Source organism: Bombina bombina, chromosome 2 (assembly GCF_027579735.1).
Source record: "Bombina bombina isolate aBomBom1 chromosome 2, aBomBom1.pri, whole genome shotgun sequence".
NCBI lineage: Eukaryota > Metazoa > Chordata > Amphibia > Anura > Bombinatoridae > Bombina > Bombina bombina.
Genome location: NC_069500.1, coordinates 779,019,161 through 779,043,955, shown reverse-complemented (window position 1 = coordinate 779,043,955; position 24,795 = coordinate 779,019,161). Strand labels below are relative to the sequence as shown.

Below are 24,795 nucleotides of genomic sequence, written 5' to 3'. Positions count from 1 at the left end.
CTTAAATTGCAAAAAGCCTGTATTTTATAATTAGACGAGGTAGAATTTCATAGCGAATGGGAAGAAGCGATGGATGTATGCTCTAGGAAATTTATATCAATGGATGATTTTCGAGCTATATATCGACACTAAAAAACTTAAAAGGAAATTAACATTTGCTAGACATTTTAATAAAAAAAGCTGCAGTAGAGGAAAATGGAGGTCTGATAGAAGGAGATGAATCCTTGGTTGTTCTCAAAAGTTTAGAGATTGAGGGTAACATTGAAGATAATGACACAGCCCTTGTTAATATGTTGCAAGATCTTGAAAATGAGGCCAAAAATATACCTATGAACCATAGCTCATTAAAAAGGAATTCATCTTTTTATCCTGTGCAGTCAAAAGGGAACTGTATCCCCGTATTTGAGAAACTCTTGGAAAAAGAGATGAGATATTTGTCTGAGGGATAGAAGGAGGAAAACTCATAAGAGCAACCTAACCCTAGCTGAACAGAAAGCACTTAAAAGGTTGAGTGAAGATATGGACATAGTTCTCTGCAGTGCCGATAAAGGCGGAGGGGTGGTTATCCAGGGAAGGATAGATTATATTAAAGAGGCACACCGGTTATTGGGGGATATTGAGACATATCAGATACTGGATAGGAACCCAACCAGAGATTTTTAAAAATATTATGATAGTCTGATTAGATTGGATAGAATGAGTTCAGTTCTTACGAACACCGAGTTCCAATATTTGGTGGTTGAGAATCCTGTCCTGCCGATCTTCTTTCACCTACCCAAAATTCATAAAGGATTGGTTAATCCCCCGGGGAGGCCGATAGTGTCGGGGGGATAGGAGGTCTCACCACCAAATTATTGGAATATGTTGATCATATTCTGAAACCTATGGTACCTTGTTTACAGCCATATGTAAGAGACACCCCACACATATTAGAGATCATAAAAGCAATGTGCTGGCAGGAGGATTATATTTGGGTTATGATGGACGTATGCTCTCTATATACCTCTATTCCCCATACATTGGGTATAACGCAATCAAATATTTTGTTGAGAAAAGTGACTATATTAATGACATACAAATGAACTTTTTAGAAGCAGCTATGGAATTCATCCTAATTAAGAATTATTTCATGTTTGAAAGTAGATATTTCGTACGAAGTTTGCCCCCAATTTTGCGAAACCTTTACATGGGGTGGTGGGATGATCTAGTTATTTACAACATGGAAAATCCTTACAACAATAACATCAAACATTGGTATTGTTATATAGACAACGTTTTGCTGGTCTGGCAGGGCTCGGTGGGAGAATTGAAAGATTTCCTAGACTATACCAACAAGAATTTTATGAACCTCCAATTCACTATGGAGTGGAGTAAGGAGAAGGTTACATTCTTGGATCTTGAGACTATACAAGAAGGGGGGTGTATACACTAATTTATATAGGAAACCCACCGACACAAATGGGTAGCTTCATGCTAGGAGTGGCCACCATGAAAAGTGGAAGAAAAACATACCTCTGGGTCAGTTCCAGAGAGCCAGACGTAATTGTGCCAAAGATGGTGATTACCAAACAGCGGCCAAAGTCATTACCAACATATTTCTAGCAAAAGGTTATCAAGGGGATCTTTTAGAAGAGGTTAAGACAACATGGATAGAGATAAATTAATCCAGACTAAGAAAAAGGAAAAGGGTTACCCTTATAGTGAAGTCATAGGCAAAAGGAAGATACAACTAGTGACAAAATTTAATAGGGCCTCAAGAGATATTGAGAAAGCGATGAAGAAACATTGGCCAATCCTAATGCAGGACCCTGTCCTAAGGTATTAAGTGAAAAAGGACAGGTTGTTTTTAAAAGGAATTCTGATATTAGGAACAGAATTAGTCCCAGTCTGCTAAAACCTATACGAACCCAGAATTGGTTGGAAAAAAATACACAGGGTTGGGGGGCGGAGCCTGCACTCATTGCGGCAAGACACGTCTCAGTGAAGCTCTCTGAGCCTGAATCTCTTTTTATAAGCTAACTATAGCTAAACTTCGAAATTTTCTGTCCCGAAGCAGAAATTTATTATAGAGAACTGATGTGCACTAGGAGTGGATATTATGACGGACTTTTAGCCTATGTTCCTTGAGTCAGCCACACTTCAGGCCTATTTTCAGGACAGGAGGCCATTTCTGTAGCTACACAGCAGCGTGTGGATCAGGGGTGGACCCTGTATAGGTCTTTTACTTATTGCTAATTTGGAGCTTTGGGAAACAGTCCCTAACATTGATGGGGCTATTTTCACTCTTGCCAAAGGTACCATTCCTATAGAAGACAGCACTTCTTTTAAACCCTTTAGATAGAAGACTTGAATCTTAGCTTAGAAGGGCATATTTGCATATTGGCTATATTCTTAGACCAGTTATATCTATCACTGATGTTGCTGCTGCCTCTATATTTTCGTTGGGCAGTTTAGCTCAGCAGTTGTCTTTAGACCCAGAATTATCTAACATTATTTTCTTACTTCAACATGAAAATCATTTTATTTGCGATACTATCTTTTAATGTTGTGAAACTTACATCAAATCTTTGTCTTTAGCTATTCTTACTAGAAGAGCTTTATGGTTTAAATATTAGAATGCTGAGATGGTATCTAAACACGATTGCTATCTCTTTCTTTTCAAAGTAAAGAATCTTTTTGGTTCTCAATTGGATTCTATTATTTCCACTATCACTGGGGGGAAGGCAGTTTTTCTGCCCCAAGAAGGTGCAGGCCTCAAGCCAGTTCTTTTGGTAGGGGGCAGACTAAAGCTATTTCAAAATATTTGGATAGACTGTCCAAAATCAGTGGATTCAGAATATAATTTCTCAGGGGTATCGAATAGGATTCAAAATAAGACCTCCCTTGGTAAGATTCTTTCTTACCCATGTACTAAACAACCCAGTAAAAGCTCAAGCCTTTCTGAAATGTGTTTCAGATCTAAAACTTTCAGGGTTAATTGTCCCAGTTCCACAGCAGGATCAAGGATTGGGTTTTCATTCAAATCTATTCATTGTACCAAAGACCAATTTTAGATCTGAAAACTTTAAATAATTTTGTAAGAGTCCCAACTTTCAAGATGGTGACTATAAGAAATAGTCTGCCTTTTGTTCAGCAAGGTCACTTCATGTCCACAATAGACTTACATGACACTTAGCTTTACATTTTGATTCATCCAGATCCCTATCGATTTCTGAGATTTTCTTTTCTAAACAAGCATTACCAATTTGTCACTCTTCTGTTTGGCTTTGCAACAGTACCAAAAACATTCTCAAGAGTTCTAGGTGTTCTTCTATCTGTAATCAGAGAGCAGGGTATTGCTGTGTTTCCTTATTTGGACGATATCTTGGTACTAGCTCAATCTTTTAATTTAGCAGAATCTCATACAAAACAACTTCTGTTGTTTCTTCAAAGACATGGTTGGAGGATTGTATATTTGGATTTCAAACCGACAATGTCACAACAGGGCCATATGTCAATCATCAATGTGGGACTCGCAGTCCCCTAGCAATGAAAGAAGTATCTCTAATACTTTCTTGGGCGGAATCCAACTCTTGTCTAATCAATGCGATTAATATACCAGGTGTAGACAATTGGGAAGCGGATTATCTCAGCCATCAGTGTTCAATCAGATTGTGCAGATGTGGGGTCTTCCAGAGATAGCTCTGATGGCCTCTCATCTAAACAAGAATTTTCTCAGATACCTCTCCAGGTCTAGGGATCCTCAGGTGGAATTGATGGATGCTCTAGCGGTTCCATGGTTTTACCAACCTGCTTACATTTTTCCACCTCTGGTTCTTCTTCCAAGAGTGATCTCAAAGATCAGTGATGGCGAACCTATGGCACACGAGCAATAACTCTGTAAACATCACTCACTGTTCTTTCTGGCCTGTAAAGAGAGTGCGACAGGCCTATGCAAAAATTACAGAGAGTATATAAACGTAGTGCACCATTTACCTTCACTAGGAAGCATGCTCGCACAGTGAAAGCAAGGACAGCAGCAGCTGAGGAGGTAAGTTTCTGGCCTTTGAAAGAAGTCTTTATTTTATTTTCGTGGTGTCTAATTTTAATTTAGTTTAACAGTTACAGCGTGTAGTAGGCTCCTGCATCTGCACAGTGACAGTAGTCTCATCCAGAACTGTTTAAGAGTGTATGAAGTGTATTTTTATTTAGGATGCATATCCGGACGCAGGCATTATCATTTGCTATTCAAGTTCTAGTATGGGAACACAATGAGTAGAAAATGATATGCATCCTAAATAAAAAAAGCTCCAGTATGACAACACAATGTACCATTCTGAGTCCCGGCTTGTATTTTTAAGAGTTTGCCTGGCACCTACAGTGAGGGCTGAGCATGGTGATTTGGGGGTAATATCTGTTTGTTGTTGTTTTATTTGTCTCCCCCCCCTCTCTCTCTACCTCTCCCTCCCCTCCTCTCTTGCTCCTTCTCTCTCTCTTCCTCTCCCTCTTTACCCCATATCTATCTCCCCATCTCTCTCTCTTTCCCCCACTCTCCCCCTCTCTCTCTCCCCCCTCTCTCTTCTTCTCTCCCCCTCCCCCTCTCTCTTCCTTCACCCCTCTCTCTCACTCCCCCCATCTCTCTCCCCACCTCTCTCTCTCCCCCACCTCTCTCTCTCCCTCCCCACCTCTCTCTCTCCCCCACCTCTCTCTCTCTCCCCCTCTCTCCCTCTCTCTTCTTCTCTCTCTTTCCCCCCTCTCTCTCTCCCCCTTTCTCTCTCCCCCTCTCTTTCTCTCTTCCTCCCTCTACCTCTTTCCCCCTCTCTCCCCCCTCTCTCCCGCTTCCTCCCTCTCTCTCTCTCTCCCACCCTCTTTACCCCATATCTCTCTTCCCCTCTCTACCCCTCACTCTCTCTTTACCACACTCTCTCCCTCTCTCGTTTGTATCATAGAAACATGTTTTATTGTTTTTATTTTGAGGTTTGGGAAACTTTGCTCCCTCCAGGTAGGAATGTATATTCCATCAGTAAATAGCTTGTGGACTCTCGCCACCTTAAAATAAATTAATTTATCAGGTAAGTTCTTACATAAATTATGTTATATATACTGTGTATATATATATATATATATATATATATATATATATATATATACATGCTTATATATAGGTATAGATATATACAGATATATATAGGAATATCTATTTATAAATACGTAGAACATATTCTGCTATGTGCAGAACATTGGAATGTGAAATATTTACATTAAATACACAGTTTAACACTTTATTAAAAATGAATATCGCAGAAATATGCTTTTTCATGTTTTCATCTTGCAAAGGGCTCATATGCACTTGTATATGTCTATATATGCGTACATATGTATTTATGGCTTTATATGTGTACATAGCTCTGTAAATACATACAGTATATACACTTATAAATTAAGTTTCTGAAAAGACAGAAAGAAATGGAGCTCAACACCGTGCACCAGAAAAATGCACAAACGATCTAAGTGTAGTAAATATAGTAACACTTTAATACATCAAAAGCACAATAAAAAATGCACACAGTATAACCTCAAACGTATGAGTTATGTTCCAGCATACTCCAGCATACTTCATATTCATTTTCTGTTTAGGTTGACCATTAACATGATATCTCTTATGGTCATAACCTGGTTTCTCATTACTCATATCTTCCCTAGTATTTCCTCCGGGGTCTCCACAGTGGCTGTCCCTTCCTGTACCTCATTCTCTTTCCCACCATACAGGGCATTGTGTAGTTTTTGCTTTTTATTCTTAATGATTTCTGATTCAAACTGTTTTAGAGATATTCTGTTTCTCATGTCCAATTCTTTATATAGGACATCTTCTTTGTACTCATTTAGAACTGTCTCAATCTGACCTATTTCGGTAGTTAATCTTTCCACCTTTTTATCTCTGTATCTCTTTAAAATCGATATAAGTTTCCTAGAGCATTCATCTAATTCTACCTCGTCTAATTAAAAAATACAGGCTTTTTGCAAATTAAGCCCTTTTGGGATAATGCCATATTTTTCAAAATTCTCTAGTGTAACTAGATCATAACAACAATTAATTTGTGATCTACTTAATTTCTCCAATCTTCTAAATAAAAGTTTTGGGTCCCTCTCTTCCTCTTCAGTATCTACCGTAGTGGGTAATAATCTACTCCTAGTAAGGGGGTCAAAATATTTCCCAAAACTCATAGTAGTAGTTATATTTGGTGTACCCCAAGGGGCTTAAATTGCAAAAAGCCTGTATTTTATAATTAGACGAGGTAGAATTTCATAGCGAATGGGAAGAAGCGATGGATGTATGCTCTAGGAAATTTATATCAATGGATGATTTTCGAGCTATATATCGACACTAAAAAACTTAAAAGGAAATTAACATTTGCTAGACATTTTAATAAAAAAAGCTGCAGTAGAGGAAAATGGAGGTCTGATAGAAGGAGATGAATCCTTGGTTGTTCTCAAAAGTTTAGAGATTGAGGGTAACATTGAAGATAATGACACAGCCCTTGTTAATATGTTGCAAGATCTTGAAAATGAGGCCAAAAATATACCTATGAACCATAGCTCATTAAAAAGGAATTCATCTTTTTATCCTGTGCAGTCAAAAGGGAACTGTATCCCCGTATTTGAGAAACTCTTGGAAAAAGAGATGAGATATTTGTCTGAGGGATAGAAGGAGGAAAACTCATAAGAGCAACCTAACCCTAGCTGAACAGAAAGCACTTAAAAGGTTGAGTGAAGATATGGACATAGTTCTCTGCAGTGCCGATAAAGGCGGAGGGGTGGTTATCCAGGGAAGGATAGATTATATTAAAGAGGCACACCGGTTATTGGGGGATATTGAGACATATCAGATACTGGATAGGAACCCAACCAGAGATTTTTAAAAATATTATGATAGTCTGATTAGATTGGATAGAATGAGTTCAGTTCTTACGAACACCGAGTTCCAATATTTGGTGGTTGAGAATCCTGTCCTGCCGATCTTCTTTCACCTACCCAAAATTCATAAAGGATTGGTTAATCCCCCGGGGAGGCCGATAGTGTCGGGGGGATAGGAGGTCTCACCACCAAATTATTGGAATATGTTGATCATATTCTGAAACCTATGGTACCTTGTTTACAGCCATATGTAAGAGACACCCCACACATATTAGAGATCATAAAAGCAATGTGCTGGCAGGAGGATTATATTTGGGTTATGATGGACGTATGCTCTCTATATACCTCTATTCCCCATACATTGGGTATAACGCAATCAAATATTTTGTTGAGAAAAGTGACTATATTAATGACATACAAATGAACTTTTTAGAAGCAGCTATGGAATTCATCCTAATTAAGAATTATTTCATGTTTGAAAGTAGATATTTCGTACGAAGTTTGCCCCCAATTTTGCGAAACCTTTACATGGGGTGGTGGGATGATCTAGTTATTTACAACATGGAAAATCCTTACAACAATAACATCAAACATTGGTATTGTTATATAGACAACGTTTTGCTGGTCTGGCAGGGCTCGGTGGGAGAATTGAAAGATTTCCTAGACTATACCAACAAGAATTTTATGAACCTCCAATTCACTATGGAGTGGAGTAAGGAGAAGGTTACATTCTTGGATCTTGAGACTATACAAGAAGGGGGGTGTATACACTAATTTATATAGGAAACCCACCGACACAAATGGGTAGCTTCATGCTAGGAGTGGCCACCATGAAAAGTGGAAGAAAAACATACCTCTGGGTCAGTTCCAGAGAGCCAGACGTAATTGTGCCAAAGATGGTGATTACCAAACAGCGGCCAAAGTCATTACCAACATATTTCTAGCAAAAGGTTATCAAGGGGATCTTTTAGAAGAGGTTAAGACAACATGGATAGAGATAAATTAATCCAGACTAAGAAAAAGGAAAAGGGTTACCCTTATAGTGAAGTCATAGGCAAAAGGAAGATACAACTAGTGACAAAATTTAATAGGGCCTCAAGAGATATTGAGAAAGCGATGAAGAAACATTGGCCAATCCTAATGCAGGACCCTGTCCTAAGGTATTAAGTGAAAAAGGACAGGTTGTTTTTAAAAGGAATTCTGATATTAGGAACAGAATTAGTCCCAGTCTGCTAAAACCTATACGAACCCAGAATTGGTTGGAAAAAAATACACAGGGTTGGGGGGCGGAGCCTGCACTCATTGCGGCAAGACACGTCTCAGTGAAGCTCTCTGAGCCTGAATCTCTTTTTATAAGCTAACTATAGCTAAACTTCGAAATTTTCTGTCCCGAAGCAGAAATTTATTATAGAGAACTGATGTGCACTAGGAGTGGATATTATGACGGACTTTTAGCCTATGTTCCTTGAGTCAGCCACACTTCAGGCCTATTTTCAGGACAGGAGGCCATTTCTGTAGCTACACAGCAGCGTGTGGATCAGGGGTGGACCCTGTATAGGTCTTGGAGAGTGGGTCTGGGGCTGCCGTGATATTACCCCCCCCCGAATCCCGGGGTTACGATATCCTCTGGTAGGATAATACAAGCACACTTTGTGCTGCCAATACTGCTACAGACTGCCTTTTCATGTACAGACACTAAAGTTAAGCAATCCGGAAAGCTAAGGACTGATAGTTGGGGGAGACGAAACATGGAAGCCATAATGAGTGCTGTGGACCGGTGGGAATATGAGCTGCAATCTCTACTCAAGTCTCACTTTGAAGAATTAGAGCTGGAACTGTGTCGCATACTGGAGCTGCCGACTTTCCCGGAGCCTCTACACAAACCAGGTCTACCAAGAGAGGCCGACTCAGAGAGAGGACAGACAGTTGCACCAGCATTGAGCACTTTGTCAAAGACGGCAACTACAGCAGCCCTTCACCATGAAGATAATGCCCCCACTAACTTGTGCACTATACCTTTGCGGCCAAAACAGCCTGTGGGTCGCACACAGACCTCGAGTGAGAGGTACAGATCGCTGGCTACAAGCCAATACCCGGCGGCTGCCAGACAAGAGAAGTCATCGACAGTGTTATCGCTGGGGACACCAGAGTGGGTAAACACCCAGTACCTTGGGAGATCACTGCATCCCATTACCGAGATAGGGTCACGGACTGCGAAGATTCCTACTCCGACATCTCAGCAGATAATTCCCAAGCTCTTTTGGCGCCTCGGTATTGGGCCCCTTCTGGCTCACTATGGGCTCACTACAAATAGAGGGAACCTGAGTACCGGAGCCCCAGACTTAAACAAGCAGGATGGCGATTTGTTTCAGCTCTTTGACCCTGGGGGCACAACATTGAGAATCGGTGTGGGTTAATGTCTATCTGTCCGTGCACCTCCATACCAATTCTAATAGCCCTGCATCGGCCCTCTGCAATTGAGGAATTAGGTATGAACGAACGCAGCATACAGAACACTGTGTTTTTTTTTTTTTCCCCCCACCTCACTTGTGCAGGATAGAACGGGAAGTATACATACAACTCCCCTTTGAATGACATGGTGTTGTGCTCATTGTGAACTCTACATCTTTGATTATAGTGTGGTTATGAGTGGAGACCTGAACTACTGATGCCTATCTATATATACTTGTACACTACCGAAATGTGCCTAGCCGCTATATTTGGCCTGTTTTGGGTCTAAGCTGGAATCCAGCATTACGGGACATTATTTACACAAACTTTGGGCGGGTTAGCTCTATGCGGAAGGGGTGATCCTTAATTTGTTGCCTATTTTATGTGAACGGTTCCTATGCTGTGTACTTCTGTTTATTATGCGCACTAACTATCTATTTTCAGGGGCATGTGCTTATTTGCACTAGGATATACCCTGTTATTATGCCTCGCAATGTTATGTGATTACCATTATTCCCCCCCTGCTGGTGCTCCTATTCTGCCGCCTGTGGCTAGGGCTCTTGGAGCATGAAATTGAAGCTAGTATCACTTTTACCCTCCTACATCTTGGCTTGCCGGTGGGGTGGCAGGGTGAGATTCTAAATTTGGGAGACCTATTTATACCAACACCAGAATAACTTATGTATGGGTATGTTTGTCTATGTGTGCATGGATGGGAGTGTATTTGTATACATATGTAAGTGGATATGTGTGTGGGCGTATAGATGTGTATATGTCTTTGCCCTGTGAGCTCTGGTATATTCCTTCCCAATATTTGCCTATTCCCGCTTGTGTCATAGTGTATTACATTATTCGCTACTATGCAGGCACACTCTTACCCCATTTATAGGTATTCATTGGGGCGGGCCATGAGGCGTCTGCCATTTGTCCTTGAAAATCAAGCTTGCTATGAGCACAAGGCATGCTCTATTAGTAAATACATGTTAGTTGATAGTGCAACACAACCTGCTAATTTGACTTTCATGCCATTGCCTAACTTATAGCCCCATGTATATTTGAACTTCACAATGTGGATCTTTATCTCTCGCTTTTAAGGGACAAGTTTTAGGGTAAGCAACTTATTCAGTCCTATGTTCCTAGAGAAATTATTCAGCGCACTGGCTCCCACTGGGTGCTCCAATCATTACCCCTGAGATTTCAAGCCCACCACCCCACTATTTTTATCTTTATTTTTATTCTTATTCCTATTAACCAGCTCCGGGAAGTGTTTCATTCCTATATATATATGGGCGATTCCACGTCAAACTTCTTCTAGCTTCCATATTAATGTATGATTTGTCTCCTTTCCCATCTAGCATGATATACATACTCTGTGTCTGATTGTTTTAACTTTATATAATTATTGTAAATATTTAAAGGGTTGTTTCACTTGTTTGCATTTGGGGTCCAAAAGTGGCCCACTCTGTTATTTTTTTTTTATGTTTGTTGCCCCTTAAATTCCCTATAATGTCTGACATTCTTTTTCAGGGGGTCCAAGAGAGGCCTCAATCTTTCATAGAGGGAAATCATTGTTTGTTACTGTATGCTATACTCCAAGGGGACTATCTCCACATTGAAAATCTGAGGTTACTGTATACCTATATAAGTGAGTGCTGTTTTTTACCAACTGTGAATGGTACTTTGTTATGTTTGAATATACCTCAATAAAAAAATTAAAAAATAAAAAAAAAAAATAAAAAAAAATACACAGGGTTTCTTTAAGTGTGGTAGAAAAAGCTGTAAATGCTGTGCCCATATAGAGAAACAGAATCAATGTTTTGGAGAAAAGAAAGGTGACAACACATATAAGATAAAAGGACTCATGACTTGCAAGACATGCCATGTGGTATATCTCCTTAGATGCACATGTGACATGATATACATATTCGTAGGAAATGTTCTATAAAAACACATTTCAATGAGCATCTAAGGAATATAGACAATGGTCTAGATAGCCATGGAGTGTCAGCACACTTTCTAGAAAAACATAGCCAAGTAAGCACAGGACTGACAGTATTAGAAATCGAACATGTTAAAAGTTCTATTAGTGGAGGAGACCGCGTTTTACGCCTTAGACAGTGGGAAACATACTGGATCCATAAGTTGGGGTCCATGGATCCAGGGGGCCTCAACCGTGACATAGACCTTGCAGCCTTCCTTAATATATAATGGAGTATTTATCATCCATATCCATGCCCCCTTCTCTTTCGCCTGCACTATATATATATATATATATGTCTTAACTAATTGATGAAATAGACTCCTCTCCTGTCTCGCAGTTTGCAAACCAGGATAGATGGAGTGTACATTTCCTCGCTATTATCTCTAATAAGCCGTTTATAGCGTTGTACACTTGCACTGAATGATGGTACAGTCTATCGGTGTGAGTGTATAAATTCATATTTACATGCTCCAATATGAGATCCCACTATGGGTTTAACCCCTTTCTATATGGTTTTAAGATATATCCTTCCCATTGAGCTGTTACAGTATTTTATATTGATTAAATCCGCATATAGGAGCCATAATTATATTCCACTTAAGTACACTGGGCTCAACCCTTATGAGGTGTTTTATGAGTACTATGAATTAGAAGATCTTTTTAGTTTTTTTAGGTCTGTAGATAATATTTGGTGTATATATAACTGTTATTTATATTTATGTTTTTAGTGACATGCGTTATGCAATATGTGAGCTTATGTATCAATGTATTTATTTATCAGTATAAGTTATTTTTTAAAGATGTTTTTATTATTCTTTTTAACATGAAATTGAAGGTATAATGTGGTAATGTATGTATTATAAACAGAGATCCAATATTATCTTTAGTATACTATGAACTCATATTTTCGCTGCAAATGTCTCATTAACAGCTGTGTCAGTTGCTGACCTAATTACTAGTGATGTCCAGTTCATGAACGAATCGTTCATTTGAACTGGTTCTTTTCAGTGAACTGTATGAATCAGTTCACAAGACTGAACTGATTCGTTTGCAAACAGCAGCATTATATATATATATATATATATATATATATATATATATATATATATATATATATATATATAATTTGTTGTTCTTCCTCTACAGGGAGTGCAGAATTATTAGGCAAATGAGTATTTTGACCACATCATCCTCTTTATGCATGTTGTCTTACTCCAAGCTGTATAGGCTCGAAAGCCTACTACCAATTATGCATATTAGGTGATGTGCATCTCTGTAATGAGAAGGGGTGTGGTCTAATGACATCAACACCCTATATCAGGTGTGCATAATTATTAGGCAACTTCCTTTCCTTTGGCAAAATGGGTCAAAAGAAGGACTTGACAGGCTCAGAAAAGTAAAAAAATAGTCAGATATCTTGCAGAGGGATGCAGCACTCTTAAAATTGCAAAGCTTCTGAAGCGTGATCATAGAACAATCAAGCGTTTCATTCAAAATAGTCAACAGGGTCGCAAGAAGCGTGTGGAAAAACCAAGGCGCAAAATAACTGCCCATGAACTGAGAAAAGTCAAGCGTGCAGCTGCCAAGATGCCACTTGCCACCAGTTTGGCCATATTTCAGAGCTGCAACATCACTGGAGTGCCCAAAAGCACAAGGTGTGCAATACTCAGAGACATGGCCAAGGTAAGAAAAGCTGAAAGACGACCACCACTGAACAAGACACACAAGCTGAAACGTCAAGACTGGGCCAAGAAATATCTCAAGACTGATTTTTCTAAGGTTTTATGGACTGATGAAATGAGAGTGAGTCTTGATGGGCCAGATGGATGGGCCCGTGGCTGGATTGGTAAAGGGCAGAGAGCTCCAGTCCGACTCAGACGCCAGCAAGGTGGAGGTGGAGTACTGGTTTGGGCTGGTATCATCAAAGATGAGCTTGTGGGGCCTTTTCGGGTTGAGGATGGAGTCAAGCTCAACTCCCAGTCCTACTGCCAGTTTCTGGAAGACACCTTCTTCAAGCAGTGGTACAGGAAGAAGTCTGCATCCTTCAAGAAAAACATGATTTTCATGCAGGACAATGCTCCATCACACGCGTCCAAGTACTCCACAGTGTGGCTGGCAAGAAAGGGTATAAAAGAAGAAAATCTAATGACATGGCCTCCTTGTTCACCTAATCTGAACCCCATTGAGAACCTGTGGTCCATCATCAAATGTGAGATTTACAAGGAGGGAAAACAGTACACCTCTCTGAACAGTGTCTGGGAGGCTGTGGTTGCTACTGCACGCAATGTTGATGGTGAACAGATCAAAACACTGACAGAATCCATGGATGGCAGGCTTTTGAGTGTCCTTGCAAAGAAAGGTGGCTATATTGGTCACTGATTTGTTTTTGTTTTGTTTTTGAATGTCAGAAATGTATATTTGTGAATGTTGAGATGTTATATTGGTTTCACTGGTAAAAATAAATAATTGAAATGGGTATATATTTGTTTTTTGTTAAGTTGCCTAATAATTATGCACAGTAATAGTCACCTGCACACACAGATATCCCCCTAAAATAGCTATAACTAAAAACAAACTAAAAACTACTTCCAAAACTATTCAGCTTTGATATTAATGAGTTTTTTGGGTTCATTGAGAACATGGTTGTTGTTCAATAATAAAATGAATCCTCAAAAATACAACTTGCCTAATAATTCTGCACTCTCTGTATATCTAAGCTAACTTTTACTTAGCAACAGCTACACATTATATATATATATATATATATATATATATATATATATATATTTGTAGCTGTTGCTAAGTAAAAGTTAGCTTAGATATAGAGCTTGTAGTCCCAGTACACAGGAGTCGGACTGTCTGTCACACAACTCACACAGTCAGTGACTCATGATTCAGCACTGCAGGAAACGAATCTGCGGCTCTACAGTTCACCTACTGAACATGAGGTAGAGCCTCTACCTCATGTTCAGTAGGTGAACTGGTGAATATATATATATATACACATACATATACATATTTAGACATGTGTATGTATGTATGTATCTCTATGTTAAAGCCATTTGCCTGCATTTTTTCTAACACCTGAGACCTCCTATCTTTGAGCCCTTATAACTATCTTGTGCAATATTTTTTTATAATCATTTTATCAGACAGTGTTATTATGAGTGTAACTGTACTTTGTAATGTATTTTTGATGTGTTTTGTGACAATTGTAACAGTTTACCAGAGTTCCGAAGTCGCAGTAATCATTCTAGCTTAAATTGCCCTAAATTTTGGATTTGCACAGATTTACACATATCTTAGCTCATCTTTTACAAGCATAAATCTAGCTCCAAAATTAGTCCACAAGGGACTAAAATCTAAAATTACAAAAAATAAAAAAATCTAAAATTACAGAAAAAAATAAACAAAATTATCCAAAATGAAAAAAAGCTCCCCAAAATAAAAACACCCCCTAAAACTAAACTACCAATAGCCCTTAAAATGGCCTTTTGTAGGGCATTGCCCTAAAGCAATCAGTTCTTTTACCTAAATAAAGTACAAATTTCCCACTAAATTCACCCTCTAAACCCCCAAAATAAAAAAACTAACACTAAAAAAACCTAAGCTACCCATTGCCCCTTAAAAGTGCAATCAGCTCTTTTCCTGCCAATTAAAATAAAAAATCCCTAAACTAAAAAAAAAAAAAAAACATCCAAAAAAAAATAAGTCTAACCCCAAAATAACATAATTTATGTAAGAACTTACCTGATAAATTAATTTCTTTTATATTGGCAGGAGTCCATGAGCTATTGACGTATGGAATATACAATCCTACCAGGAGGGGCAAAGTTTCCCAAACCTCAAAATGCCTAGAAATACACCCTCACCACACCCACAATTCAGTTTAACGAATAGCCAAGTAGTGGGGTGATAAAGAAAGGAGTAGAAAAGCATCAACAAAGGAAAACGAGGCCTCATGGACTCTTGCCAATATGAAAGAAATTAATTTATCAAGTAAGTTCTTACATAAATTATGTTTTCTTTTATGTAATTGGCAAGAGTCCATGAGCTAGTGACGTATGGGATATCAATACCCAAGATGTGGAACTCCACAGAAGAGTCACTAGAGAGGGAGGGATAAAAATAAAAACAGCCATTTTCCGCTGAAAAAAATTAAATCTACATCCAAAAAAATTAGTTTTTGTCATAATTGAAAAGAAAAAACTTAAAACATAAGCAGATGAATCAAACTGAAACAGCTGCCTGAAGAACCTTTCTACCAAAAATGGTAGGATTTAGTAAATGTATGCAAAGAAGACCAAGTTGCTGCTTTGCAAATCTGATCAACTGAAGCTTCATTCTTAAAAGCCCACAAAGTGGAAACTTATCTAGTAGAATGAGCTGTGATTCTCTGAGGCAGGGCCTGACCCGACTCCAAATAAGCCTGATGAATCAAAAGATTTAACCAGGATGCCAAGGAAATGGCAGAAGCTTTCTGACCTTTCCTAGGACCAGAAAAGACAACAAATAGACTAGATGTCTTCCTGAAATCTTTAGTAGCCTCAACTTAATATTTCAAAGCTCTTGCAACATCCAGAGAATGTAAGGATCTCTCAAAAGAATTCTTAGGATTAGGACACAAAGAGGGAACAACAATTTCCCTATTAATGTTGTTGTTTAAAAATTTAAATGAAGTCCACAAAACTGCCTTATCCTGATGGAAAATCAGAAAAGGAGACTCACAAGAAAGAGCAGATAATTCGGAAACTCTTCTAGCAGAAGAGATAGCCAAAAGGAACAACACTTTCCAAGAAAGTAGTTTAATATCCAAAGAATGCATAGGCTCAAAAGGAGGAGCCTGTAAAGCCTTCAAAACCAAATTAAGACTCCAAGAGGAGAGATTGATTTAATGACAGGCTTGATACGGACCAAAGCCTGCACAAAACAATGAATATCAGGAAGCTTAGCAATCTTTCTGTGAAATAAAACAGAAAGAGCAGAGATTTGTCCCTTCAAGGAACTTGCAGACAAACCTTTATCCAAACCATCCTGAAGGAACTGTAAAATTCTAGGAATTCTAAAAGAATGCCAGGAGAATTTATGAGAAGAACACCATGAAATATAAGTCTTCCAAACTCGATAATAAATCTTCCTGGAAACAGATTTACGAGCCTGTAACATAGTATTAATCACTGAGTCAGAGAAACCTCTATGACTAAGCACTAAGCGTTCAATTTCCATACCTTCAAATTTAACGATTGGAGATCCTGATGGAAAAACGGTTCTTGAAACAGAAGGTTTGGTCTTAAAGGATGTGGCCAAGGTTGGCAACTGGACATCCGGACAAGATCTGCATACCAGAACCTGTGAGGCCATGCTGGTGCTACCAGAAACACAAACAATTGTTCCATGATGATCTTGGAGATCACTCTTGGAAGAAGAACTAGAGGCAGGAAGATATAAGCAGGTTGGTAAAACTAAGGAACTGCTAATGCATCCACTGACTCCGCATGAGGATCCCTGGACTTGGACAAGTACCTACCTGGGAAGATTCTTGTTTAGATGGGAGGCCATCAGATCTATTTCTGGAAGACCCCACATCTGAACAATCTGAATAAACACATCTGTATGGAGAGACCACTCCCCCGGATGTAAAGTCTGATGGCTGAGATAATCCGCTTCCCAATTGTCTACACCTGGGATATGTACTGCAGAAATTAGACAAGAGCTGGATTCTGCCCAAGAAGGTATCCAAGATACTTCTTTCATAGCTAGGGGACTGTGAGACCCACCCTGATGATTGACATATGACACAGTTGTGATATTGTCTGTCTGAAAACACATGAATGGTTCTCTCTTCAACAGAGGCCAAACCTGAAGAGCCCTGAAAATAGCACAGAGTTCTAAAATATTGATTGGTAACCTCACCTCTTGAGGTTTCCAAACCCCTTGTGCTGTCAGAGATCCCCAGACAGCTCCCCAACCTGAAAGACTTGCATCTGTTGTGATTACAGTCCAGGTTGGACGAACAAAAGAGGCCACTTGAACCAAACGATGGTGATCTAACCACCAAGTCAGAGAGAGTCGAACATTGGGATTTAATGATATTAACTGTGATATATATAACAATAATACCTACCTAAAAAAGTGTGTATATATGAGAGTGCCCTGTGTGTGTAAATAAAATATATTGCTTGAACCTCTATGCAGAGGAACCAATTCAATAATTCAATAACACATGTGATAAATTTAAAATGAAATGCAATAAAATAACAATCAATCAAAGGATATATTAGATCAGAGATCCTAATGATTCAGTGTGTCAGATAGAAGTTGCAACTTCCCCCATAACACAGCACTGGAGGCTGGATAGTAACTAATAAAGACAAAAAGGGAACAGGGAGGCGCAACCCCTCTAAGTGCAGACTTATGTACTGGTAAAATATTTATTAAAAGTGACGATAACACACTTACACTCCAAACCCTCAAACATTTGAGGTATGTGCTAAACACAGCAATAAAAAGCAGTCAGATGATTCAAGTGACAATCAGCAACTTGCTTCCTCCCCAGACCGATCCGTATGTACAGAAAGCCACAGGAAAATAGCAAAGTTCGTTCACAAAGTCACAAGTAAAGGTCTCTAAAAGTACACGCCAAAAGCCAATACTGCACCAGACTTGTAAGGTAAAAAGCCAGCTCCCATACAGCTGGTGTGTGCGGCATGGCGTGAAGACGGTGGGCGGGGCCTAACACGTTTCATAGGACGTCTTCCTACTTCGTCAGAGGCTGCCCACACTCTGTCTCAACCGTCTATTTGTCCATGCTGCTGCTTCAAGATGTCGCTCCTCATTGGATATCTGCGAACAGCTGGTTAAGGAAAGAAAACCCCTATGTATACACTATGCTATAGAATGTTATCTAAGCAGGGAATAAACATGTAAAAATCGCTACCATTATTTTGTTTGTCTCAACCTACAAAGAAAAACGGACTGCCTAAAAATTTAGTTGCATTGTATATTGCATCTGTAAACAATCCATATAGCCCCTATTGGTACTAAACAGATCTATCAACTAAATGTATATATACACCACTGTTATTGATATAACGATAATAATAATAAAAAAAATCCCATTTAGACACATTTAAAACCATAAATATCAAAGTGATCATTATAAATATTTCATTTCATTTATTATAAAATTTCATACACCATAGGTTAAAAGGTACACAATTAATACAAAAATAAAAAAATATAAAAAATATCAGAACCAATTCATTAGTTAATGCATTCAATTCATAAATACAACAATAAAGAATGAATACATACATACAAAAAGAAATTCATAAGTGAATCTGGAAATATTTCCACATAATTTATTAGTATGTATCATAAAAAACAAATGTTTCTATATGTATTTATTTTTCTCATAGAGCCATATAGACCCTTGTTGAATGAATTATAATATGTAAACCTATTTCCTTATAAAACGATATATTAAAAAGCTGTGACTATAAGACCAAAAAAAAAAATATATACATATATCCATATACACATACATATCACAATGCACACATATATATATACACACATAGATGAATTATATTAGTACGAAATCTAATATATATATACATATATATATTTTCTAACAAATTTCATATGTGTGATTGGATGTGATATACACATAACTTTACTAATAATAGGGCACCAAATGTGTGCACATTTATGATAAGAATTGAGCACCAAATGTGTGCATATATGTGTATAATCGCATCTATGTGTGTATATATATGTGTGTATTGTGATATGTATATGTATGTGTATATGGATATATGTATATATATATTTTTTTGGTCTTATAGTCACAGCTTTTTAATATATGGTTTTATAAGGAAATAGGTTGTAAATGTTTATATTATATATTGTGGTTTATATTGTGGTTTACATATTATAATTCATTCAATAAGGGTCTATATGGCTCTATGAGAAAAATAAATACATATAGAAAAATTTGTTTTTTATGATACATACTAATAAATTATGTGGAAATATTTCCAGATTCACTTATGAATCTCTTTTTGTATGTATGTATTCATTCTTTATTGTTGTATTTATGAATTGAATGCATTAACTAATTAATTGGTTCTGATATTTTTTTATATTTTTGTATTAATTGTGTGCGCTTTTAAACATTCAACGTTTATGTATATGAACCACCTTTTAACCTATGGTGCATGAAATTTTATAATAAATGAAATGAAATATTTATAATGATCACTTTGATATTTATGGTTTTAAATGTGTCTAAATGGGATTTTTTTATTATTATTATCGTTATATCAATAACAGTGGTGTATATATACATTTAGTTGATAGATCTGTTTAGTACCAATAGGGGCTATATGGATTGTTTACAGATGCAATATACAATGCATTTGTAAATTTTTAGGCAGTCCGTTTTTCTTTGTAGGTTGAGACAAACAAAATAATGGTAGCGATTTTTACATGTTTATTCCCTGCTTAGATAACACTCTATAGCACAGTGTATACATAGGGGTTTTCTTTCCTTAACCAGCTGTTTGCAGATATCCAATGAGGAGCGACATCTTGGAGCAGCAGCATGGACAAATAGACGGTTGAGACAGAGGGGGGTAGTTATCAAGCCGTCAACCTCAAATACGCTGGAATTCCGCAGCATATTTGTGGCGAGGCTGATTCGCCTTAGTTATCAAAGGCTAGAGACCGGCAAAAGTAGAATTTTGTGACGTAAGCTTCGATCCGCCGGACTCAGTCCGACACAGATCGATTCTTACGTCACTCCAGATGTTCCGCACACAAGTGCGGCACTATCTGACTACTTTTGCTAGTTATCAAAAAACTAGCAGGTACGCTCGGCACTTTTACGGCCCAGCGTACCTGGTTTTCAAACCGCCACCCTGGAGGCGGCGGATCCCATAGGAATCAATGGGAGTCTGACCATAGCGAAAGTACAAGTTCGCTGCTGCCAGACATCCCATTGATTCCTATGGGAGATGTCTACACCTAACACCCTAACATGTACCCCGAGTCTAAACACCACTAATCTGTCCCCCCCTGCACCGCCGCAACTAAATAAAATGATTAACCCCTAAACCGCCGCTCACGGAGCCCACCGCAATCTACTCTATACATATTAACCCCTAAACCGCCGCTCCCAGAGCCCACCGCCACCTACATGATACCTAGTAACCCCTTATCCTGCCCCCCCTATAATAAAGTTATTAACCCCTATCCTGCCGATCCTGCACCTCGCCGCAAATAAATAAATAGTTTAACCCTTAAACCGCCGCTCCCTGACCCTGCCGCAACCTATATTAAATTTATTAACCCCTAATCTGCCCCCCCTACACCGTCGCCACCTATAATACATTTATTAACCCCTATCCTGCCCCCCACTACACCGCCGTCACTGTAATAAATTTATTAACCCCTAAACCTAAGTCTAACACTAGCCCTAACACCCCCTAACTTAAATATTAATTAAATAAATCTAAATCATATTTCTATTATGAACTAAATTAATCCTATTTAAAACTAAATACTTACCTGTAAAATAAACCCTAATATAGCTACAATATAAATAATAATAATATTGTAGCTATCTTAAGATTTATTTTTATTTTACAGGTACCTTTCAATTTATTTTAACTAGGTACAATAGCTATTAAATAGTTATTAACTATTTAATAGCTTACCTAGCTAAAATAAAGAGAAATGTACCTGTAAACTAAAAACTAACCTAAGTTACAATTACACCTAACACTACACTATACTTTAATAAATTATTCCTATTTAAAACTAAATACTTACCTGTAAAATAAACCCTAAGATAGCTACAATATAATTAATAATTACATTGTAGCTATCTTAGGATTTATATTTATTTTACAGGTAACTTTGTATTTATTTTAGCTAGTTAGAATAGTTATTAAATAGTTATTAACTATTTAATAACTACCTAGCTAAAAGAAATACAAAATTACCTGTAAAATAAATCCTAACCTAAGTTACAATTAAACCTAACACTACACTATCATTAAATTAATTAAATAAATTAACTACAAATAACTACAATTAAATACAATTACATAAACTAACTAAAGTACAAAAAATAAAAAAAGCTAAGTTACAAAAAATAAAAAAAATAAGTTACAAACATTTAAAAAAATATTACAACAATTTTGAGCTACTTACACCTAATCTAAGCCCCCTAATAAAATAACAAACCCCCCCAAAATAAAAAAATTCTACATTAAAAAAGTTCAAAGCTCTTTTACCTTACCATTTCCGATCAGCCAATAGAATGCGAGCTCAATCTGATTGGCTGACTGGATCAGCCAATCGGATTGAACTTGAACTTGAATCTGATTGGCTGATTCAATCAGCCAATCAGATTTTTCCTACCTTAATTCCGATTGGCTGATAGAATCCTATCAGCCAATTGGAATTGAAGGGACGCCATCTTGGATGACGTCCCTTAAAGGAGCCTTCATTCGTCGGTAGTCCGTCGGGAAAGAAGGATTTTTTTCCGCATCGGCGGGATGAAGATTCAAGACCCGGCTTCGAAGATGACCTCACCCGGATAGAAGACTTCTTCAGCGCCTCTTGGAAGATGACATCGCCCGGATGGAAGATTTCTTCAGCGCCGCTTGGAGGATCACTTCATCGGATGGAAGATTTCTTCAGCGCCCCTTGGATGATCACTTCTGCCGGTCCGGATGTCCTCTTCAGTTCCATCGGTGGCTCGGCTGAGTGAAGACGACTCAAGGTAGGATGATCTTCAGGGGATTAGTGTTAGGTTATTTTAAGGGGGGTTTGGGTTAGATTAGGGGTATGTGGGTGGTGGGTTTTAATGTTGTATTTTTCTTTTACAGGCAAAAGAGCTGAACTCTTTGGGGCATGCCCCCACAAAAGGCCCTTTTAAGGGCTGGTAAGGTAAAAGAGCTTTGAACTTTTTTAATGTAGAATAGGGTAGGGAATTTTTTTATTAGGGGGCTTAGATTAGGTGTAAGTAGCTTAAAATTGTTGTAATATTTTTTTAAATGTTTAATAACTACCTAGCTAAAAGAAATACAAAATTACCTGTAAAATAAATCCTAACCTAAGTTACAATTAAACCTAACACTACACTATCATTAAATTAATTAAATAAATTAACTACAAATAACTACAATTAAATACAATTACATAAACTAACTAAAGTACAAAAAATAAAAAAAGCTAAGTTACAAAAAATAAAAAAAATAAGTTACAAACATTTAAAAAAATATTACAACAATTTTAAGCTACTTACACCTAATCTAAGCCCCCTAATAAAAAAAATTCCCTACCCTATTCTACATTAAAAAAGTTCAAAGCTCTTTTACCTTACCAGCCCTTAAAAGGGCCTTTTGTGGGGGCATGCCCCAAAGAGTTCAGCTCTTTTGCCTGTAAAAGAAAAATACAACATTAAAACCCACCACCCACATACCCCTAATCTAACCCAAACCCCCCTTAAAATAACCTAACACTAATCCCCTGAAGATCATCCTACCTTGAGTCGTCTTCACTCAGCCGAGCCACCGATGGAACTGAAGAGGACATCCGGACCGGCAGAAGTGATCATCCAAGGGGCGCTGAAGAAATCTTCCATCCGATGAAGTGATCCTCCAAGCGGCGCTGAAGAAATCTTCCATCCGGGCGATGTCATCTTCCAAGAGGCGCTGAAGAAGTCTTCTATCCGGGTGAGGTCATCTTCGAAGCCGGGTCTTGAATCTTCATCCCGCCGATGCGGAAAAAAAATCCTTCTTTCCCGACGGACTACCGACGAATGAAGGCTCCTTTAAGGGACGTCATCCAAGATGGCGTCCCTTCAATTCCAATTGGCTGATAGGATTCTATCAGCCAATCGGAATTAAGGTAGGAAAAATCTGATTGGCTGATTGAATCAGCCAATCAGATTCAAGTTCAAGTTCAATCCGATTGGCTGATCCAGTCAGCCAATCAGATTGAGCTCGCATTCTATTGGCTGATCGGAAATGGTAAGGTAAAAGAGCTTTGAACTTTTTTAATGTAGAATTTTTTTATTTTGGGGGGGTTTGTTATTTTATTAGGGGGCTTAGATTAGGTGTAAGTAGCTCAAAATTGTTGTAATATTTTTTTAAATGTTTGTAACTTATTTTTTTTATTTTTTGTAACTTAGCTTTTTTTATTTTTTGTACTTTAGTTAGTTTATGTAATTGTATTTAATTGTAGTTATTTGTAGTTAATTTATTTAATTAATTTAATGATAGTGTAGTGTTAGGTTTAATTGTAACTTAGGTTAGGATTTATTTTACAGGTAATTTTGTATTTCTTTTAGCTAGGTAGTTATTAAATAGTTAATAACTATTTAATAACTATTCTAACTAGCTAAAATAAATACAAAGTTACCTGTAAAATAAATATAAATCCTAAGATAGCTACAATGTAATTATTAATTATATTGTAGCTATCTTAGGGTTTATTTTACAGGTAAGTATTTAGTTTTAAATAGGATTAACTTAGTTAATAATAGAAATATTATTTAGATTTATTTAATTAATATTTAAGTTAGGGGGGTGTTAGGGTTAGTGTTAGACTTAGGTTTAGGGGTTAATAATTTTATTACAGTGGCGGCGGTGTAGTGGGGGGCAGGATAGGGGTTAATAAATTTATTATAGGTGGCGACGGTGTAGGGGGGGCAGGATAGGGGTTAATAAATTTATTATAGGTGGCAACGGTGTAGGGGGGGCAGGATAGGGGTTAATAAATTTATTATAGGTGGCGACGGTGTAGTGGGGGGCAGGATAGGGGTTAATAAATTTATTATAGGTGGCGACGGTGTAGGGGGGGCAGGATAGGGGTTAATAAATGTATTATAGGTGGCGACGGTGTAGTGGGGGGCAGGATAGGGGTTAATAAATTTATTATAGGTGGCGACGGTGTAGTGGGGGGCAGGATAGGGGTTAATAAATTTATTATAGGTGGCGACGGTGTAGGGGGGGCAGGATAGGGGTTAATAAATTTATTATAGGTGGCGACGGTGTAGGGGGGGCAGGATAGGGGTTAATAAATTTATTATAGGTGGTGACGGTGTAGTGGGGGGCAGGATAGGGGTTAATAAATTTATTATAGGTGGCGACGGTGTAGGGGGGGCAGGATAGGGGTTAATAGGTATAATGTAGGTGGCAGCGGTGTCCGGGAGCGGCGGTTTAGGGGTTAATACATTTATCAGAGTTGCGGCAGGGTCTAGGAGCGGCGGTTTAGGGGTTAATACATTTATCAGAGTTGCGGCAGGGTCTAGGATCGGCGGTTTAGGGGTTAATACATTTATCAGAGTTGCGGCAGGGTCTAGGAGCGGCGGTTTAGGGGTTAATACATTTATCAGAGTTGCGGCAGGGTCTAGGAGCGGCGGTTTAGGGGTTAGTAACTTTATTTAGTTGCGG

At 38.1% G+C, this 24,795-nt stretch overlaps 1 protein-coding gene across 1 annotated transcript in view; it reads right to left on the bottom strand.

Annotated features, from left to right (window-relative positions):
* Positions 1–19,270: 19,270 nt before the first annotated feature.
* The window catches only part of LOC128647260 (mpv17-like protein 2), a 68,509-nt gene continuing 62,984 nt past the window's right edge, over positions 19,271–24,795 (bottom strand). The window contains exon 5 of the mRNA XM_053700054.1: positions 19,271–19,291. Coding sequence (XP_053556029.1) covers positions 19,271–19,291 — 21 coding nt within the window. The remainder of the gene's footprint in view (positions 19,292–24,795) is intronic.